Below are 6,526 nucleotides of genomic sequence, written 5' to 3'. Positions count from 1 at the left end.
TGTCGACGTCCGTCCGCGGTCCCGGCAGTATTTACTATATAAATGATTTGCAGAAACTCTGATATGTCGACTTCGGTAATCTCGACAACCCTGGTTATCTCGACGTATATTCACAGTCCCAAAAGCAAAATTTACCTGGTATATGTCGACATCGGCAATTTTCTGCTCCACTGAACCTAACTGTTTGTCAGATAGGGTCGCTCGTCACGCACGGACGGCTCCGGGTATCTCGACGTCGTCAAAAATTCACATCTTTCACACCCATGTTATGACTGCACGCTGCTTAATTAATTCTATAGACTGTGTTTGTAGGTGAATCCAAAGTCCCCTCGGCGTCTTTGAAACGTTAATTGCTTAATGTTCAGTTTGGGTAATATCACTGATAAATCTACACGATTCTGCTTAAATTTACAGGTGTTTATTTATGTCGAAACCTAACATAACTTTTAAAATTGAAAAAGATAACTAAATTACAAAGAATAATAAACATATTGAATAAATTCAAACTAAAGAATTAAACGATGTTCTAATAATATTTTGTAGTTAAAATACATTCAACAGGAAATAATCCGATTAACGACACGATTAACCGAATCATCCGTAATTCATGCATCTGTAATATCACTACGTTAGTTTAGATACACAGAACTCTTAAAAAATTAATATTAATGCACATTCTTCCTGAATGAAATAAGAAAAAAAATAATAATTACGCATTTAATATGTTTTAGTATCTCGGATGTCGGCTTTATCATGTTTATACGGTTCGGTTCGAAGTTTATAGAGCGCATTTCGTATCCTGTTCTGACAAAAAAGCAAGTTACACGCGAATGCTGGATGGAAAACTACAAAAATTTAGAACGATTTCGATAAAGAGAAAGAACAGGCTTTATAAATAAGATTTTTAAAAATAACTTCTTAGATTTTTAATAAAAATAGAGGGATTGCTGAAATAAGTTGATCTACAGCCTATATTGAAGTCATGTACGTATAATAAGCTTATACACATGTATGTGTTTGGTTATGCAGTGAAATCTTGGACGTCAAGTCTCAACTCTGATATCTCGACACCTCGGATATCTCGACATTTTCCGATGGTCCCGTCGATGTCGAGATAACGAAGTTTACCTGTATATTGAAATATATAGATAGAGTATTTCCTGCTATTCACTCATAAATAAAAACGCTGAAAGTGAGGGGTAGTGAAGGTAAATGGGCAAGGAAATACACATGTATGTGGGACTCTGTTTATAGCAAGTGAAATATGAGCAACGATCAAGCTGTTTTGAACTACGTTTATATTCAAAACGTATAAGCAAGATCGACGTCCAGATAGTTATCTATTCCAGTAAACGTTTTATCCCCCTCCCTTCTCCCCTCTCTCTCTCGGCAAAAAATAAAGAAGGGAGGGTCCAACTCCCGGAACTGGATTTCTCCAATAACATTTTTCAACACTTTCCTTGAATAAAAGGAAATATTTTTAGCTATTTAAGGAAAGTAACCAGTAACAAAAAATAAAATAAAATAAAAAACCTCATGAAGTTTATATGCATATATGAAAGAGTTTTGCAATTTTTCATGAATTTTAACAACAAGAATTAAGCTTACAAGGATAAAGGATGTTAGATTGCCCTCTATGTTTGAAATGAACAGTAATCTTTGGTATAAATTTTTATTACAATTTTGGTACAACACTTATATACTAGAGTCACAATTAAACAGGAAGTTATTTTTAAGTTCAGTAGAGCGTGGGTGGACTAATTATATAATATCCAGGTCGTAAATTGAGTGTTTACCTGTATTTACCTGTAGTTACCTTACACGATGTAAAAGAATCATGTCAGATACACTGAATATTCGCCATGTCAAAGTCTGATCTGTGAATTGCTGAGAGATTATAAATTTTGTGTCCATTCAAATTCTTCTAAACCAGGTATTTAGTCCTTTACGATGCATTTTTAAAATCACTATTTTTAATTCTGTTAAAGAGTTAAATCCTAGATAGTTTTTTTTCTGCAATAACTATATATAATCAGACTCATTTACATTTACATGTATAACTATATATGGTCCGTAAAGTCTGCCTATACTTAATTCGATAGTAAAGAAAATATACAACTATTTTTTTTTAAGTAAATGCCCATGAGCATTATAAACTCTTAAATATAAATCTCAGATCTCAATACCTGGAAAAATGCAAATAAAGTCAACTGAGATATTACACCTTTAATTTAATTATTTTCACGACGTAATTTCCTGGATTTTTCCACTCTTTCAAACATATGTATAACCACGTGTTTTCAATGTTTCTAAACATCCTACATGTACATGTATATGTGTACCTCAAAAAGTTGTCACTATGCCCTGGAAGAATTAAATCTATTAGATTTTCAAAAACATTCACCAATTTTATAAATACTGTACATGCATAAACTGTCATAATCATCGATTCCAACTACAGGCATTTGATGTTTTAAACTATTCTCTTCATTGATAAAAATATTATTATCAATCAAAACGTCTAGTGCCTGTGGTTCCAACAATGTAAAAAATAGAATGGGAAAAATTACCCCCCGCCCCTCCCCGATAAAAAAAAAATCAAGTTTACCGCACCGGCTACCGGCGTGATACCTTAAAAATGAAAAAAAAAATTGAGACCACGATCGACAACTCTCCGTTTATATGTTGATTAATAAAATGTGTACGCATTTTACTGAAATAAATCTGGTAATGAAAAGAATTAAACCTGCAGTTTCATAAAAGATATTTTAGTCTAGCCCTCCAACTTCGAATATTGGCAAAATATTTACACGATCGTACACTTGTAAGTGGAGGCCATTAATTTTTGTTTTCAACATTGCCTCGACGACAAAAGTCATGATAGTTATACAACACTTATATGTAATATGTTAAAATTCTGAGTAAGTATACAGCTTTGAATTAAAAAAAACCACTTTGATATTTAACCAAGGCTCTTAATTGAATGATGCACCACTTTAACAAAAAATAAAACCAATGACTTCCAAAATTCCTAAGTTCATTTTTATGGCTATTTTTTCTTAATTTAATTCCTTTATTTTTTTCTCGATTCTCAGATAAGTCTTCTTTTTCTTACTAGTCAAATATTTTTAATTTTAATGAATTAAGTTCAGGTAGTTTTCTAGTTTGCGGAAAGAATAGGGGCATTATGTCATCCATAAAAAGATAATTTCGGGTAGTCAGATGCTCAGGTTCTGAAACTCAGGAGTTGAGTGATCGAAAATGCACACAAACATATGTCTCTGAATTCTCAAAGTAAAGTGTATTTATCCACGGCAATTCTACAAAGTTCATCATGAGAGTTAATCATATTATACAGGGAAAATAATTAAATCTCAATTATATCTTCATGAAATGCTAATAACAACTTCCGCTATGCATTTTCCTATTGAAAGTTGATCAACAAATTCATTTCACGCGTTTGGAGAAAATTGCATGTTTTTAGTACCCATCCGGTTCTTCTTTTTACTTCGATTGTTATGTAGTACATACTGTTAAAAGCTTTAAAATTTGTAAAAACATAAAAATCACTTCTAATTGCATATCATGCTAATCAACATTGGTATCTAAGGTTATAAATAAAAGAATTTTTTTTCTCTGAAAATGTATTTTTTTTCTTTTATGGCCGGGATACAAATGTCAACTTTTTACAAGACCGTTTTTAAGACTTCAAAGATCCTTAAATCACATTGAGATGCATAAAAGGAAAATTGTTGCACGAAAAGATGTCAAATTCAAGCTTTATTTTGAGCTTTTTAAATAAAATAATAAATTTAAGAGTTATCCTTCTTGGCTAAGAGAGGATATATTTTTAACTTACACTTTCTAAAGAAAGTTTGGGAATAGTGTTGATATATATAAGATCCGTTGGTCCGTCTGTCTGTCACACTATCTTTCTCAAATTCTTCTCAGTTTTAAAAGTAGCCAATTCATCTTCAATAGTTTGATTGATAGTGTCTTTTTGATGTGCAATGTCGACGGAAACTGTCTTTTTATTTCTGGGGAAAAAATGAAGGTTAAAAATGACTTCTTTTTTTGAAAAATCGTTTCAGAACTCTTACATTTTATACAACCATCATCTTTCGGAATATAATCGTCGGTTTTCTGTAGTTGTGTAATAAGGCGGTTTCATAAAATTAATTTTTAGCTTGGGATACAATACATTATCCAAAATCGACGTTTTTTCTTCAAAACCTGGTTCTCTTGATTCCTCTTTTACTTTATGCAGTGGCCAAATTATATTTTGAAATATTATTTAGTAAGGACAAAATACATGCTGACTAAGAACAGCCCCTGGGGCTGGTTTCTAGGTCGTTTGTGGGAAACAAAAGCCCTAGAATTGTCCCAGAGCAATCCAAGAGAAGAAGCAAAATAAAAATGAAGTCCGACAAGATTTAATTCTTAGACTGTTTTGGTTATATCTGGATAATACCCCCCCCCCCCCATATTCCATACGTCAGTATATTGCATGTCGTTAAATGAAATGAAATCTACACTATTCATTACAGTATGGTAGGACGCCATTCTACAACCAGAAGACAGGCGGATCTCCTTATTTTGGTTTTACTTGTCTCTCAGATACTACCAGTCACTTACACACAGAGTTCCGTGATACAGACACTGCTGGTCACTGCTGCAATCTCCCAGTTCACATCCAACGCAGGTAAGGGACGCAGATCAGTTTCCCTCACTTCTTCATTTCTTCGAGTACATGGAACAAAGATTAAAAAAAAAAAAATCATAGCAAGGTCTTTGCACGTACATGTAAAACTATTAAATTCAGATAACATTTTCCATAGGATCACAACCCGATGATAAATGTAGATTAACTCACCTATCTGTATAATGGGATGTTTATTAATCACACAGAATGTTTACATATTATTTTATATCAATATTTTAAAATTATTAATTTCTATTACATGTACTAGGATTTACAGAGCTATCCATTCCCCAGCTCTTAGCCGTTGCATTTGTCACGGCAGTCATCAACCAACCTCAAACTCCCCAAACTCAGCCTGTTCTAGGTCCTCCACCCACACCGCCGTTCTACTGTGACGCTTACCCAACCTACACTTATGACGCGTCCGTTCACGTCTGCTATCGAACTGTCAAGGAGCCGCGTCTTAGCGTCACTAACGCAGACGCTGCGTGTAAAGCGGACGGACCTGACGCTCAACTGATACGCATCAGCAATCCTGCAGTATACAGCTTTGTTGTGTCGCAGATTGGTATGTTGTTTTTACTGATTCATCAAGAAAGCTTTCAAAAAGAAAAGAAAAGTACTAAATTCTTAATTTGCTTTCTGAAATTTTTTTTTTACACGTCACCTTATCCTCTCAGGGATAATGCCCCTTTTTGGTACTTTTCCAGGGACCTAGTCCGTTTAAATTGGAAAAATTAAATAAACTTTGGGGAAAATTGGAAAAAAAAAGATATACAAATAAATCAAAAATCAATATATTTTTGAATTTTGGTAATTATTTTTTTTTTAATACAAAGGAACAAGAATAACAAGTTTAATTTTCAATATATTTACGAGTAATTTGATCTTAAGCATTCGGCTTTCCAGGCACGTAGTTTATAGGGGGAGGGGGGGGGGCAGTGGGAGTTTCCAAACATTACTTTTCTATTGAAAACGGTCATTGAAAGGCTGGAAAAAAGACTTGAAAAAAGAGAAGAGGCACGATAAAAACCTCTTCTTTAAGACTTCTGACAATTTAACCGAAAATGTTCGTATACATGCATATGTAAACACATATGTATGAAGTATACATAATTATGATTCGATATGCTATAGTTAATTTTCAATACATTTATAAGATATTGAAAAAAAAATATTTTAGGGTTACAATTTGTTTTTCTCTTTATTTTCCTTGTTTTGTTCGTAATTTGATTTTTGGACATTCACTTGAGATCATTTTTTAAATATTTCAGATCAGTTCGGCATCAGCAACATGTATTTCCAGGGAAGCAGGGCCAATAGCTGGTCCCCCTTCCTGTACGATGACGGCACTCCAGTAACGTATTTTAACTGGGACACGGGAGAGCCGGGTTCTAACAATTACCTCAGGACCGACACCTCAACGAGGCTGATGGAGACTTCCTCAGGATCCTCTTCACGCTCTTACATCTGCGCAGTCTATCCCTGAACATGTATCTATGACATTGTTATGAAAAACCTTCACTTATTTATGTGTTTATGTTATTTTTTTCTCTCAAAATTGAAATGTATGATTAAAAGAAAGGTTTTGTGAATTCAGAGTGAAGATTCCTTTGGATTTAACTCGAATTCACACAGTTACTATAAGTTCTCTTGAACTTACATTTACAGCTTTATGCACTCTACAGGTAAAATTTTTTGACGTTCATGTTTTTTTTTTTTCATTTTGATGGCCATTGTCTTGATGTAAAAAAAAAAAACAACAACAAAAACAACCAAAAAAAAAAAAAAAAAAAAAAATTGCCTTCTGTACTTCGATGCTTT

At 33.3% G+C, this 6,526-nt stretch overlaps 1 protein-coding gene across 1 annotated transcript; it reads left to right on the top strand.

Annotated features, from left to right (window-relative positions):
• Positions 1 to 1,849: 1,849 nt before the first annotated feature.
• Positions 1,850 to 6,219, top strand: LOC133186418 (macrophage mannose receptor 1-like). The gene is made up of 4 exons (XM_061321671.1): positions 1,850 to 1,933; positions 4,548 to 4,702; positions 4,971 to 5,270; positions 5,977 to 6,219. The coding sequence occupies exons 2-4, from the start codon at positions 4,549 to 4,551 to the stop codon at positions 6,189 to 6,191; spliced, it is 669 nt and encodes a 222-aa protein (XP_061177655.1). The 5' UTR covers positions 1,850 to 1,933; position 4,548; the 3' UTR covers positions 6,192 to 6,219.
• Positions 6,220 to 6,526: the final 307 nt, after the last annotated feature.

The sequence above is a fragment of the Saccostrea echinata genome, unplaced genomic scaffold (assembly GCF_033153115.1).
Source record: "Saccostrea echinata isolate AGI-Se365-2 ecotype Australia unplaced genomic scaffold, CSIRO_AGI_Sech_v1 ptg000013l, whole genome shotgun sequence".
In the NCBI taxonomy this organism is placed as follows: Eukaryota; Metazoa; Mollusca; class Bivalvia; order Ostreida; family Ostreidae; genus Saccostrea; species Saccostrea echinata.
This window is presented reverse-complemented; position numbering and strand designations above follow the sequence as displayed.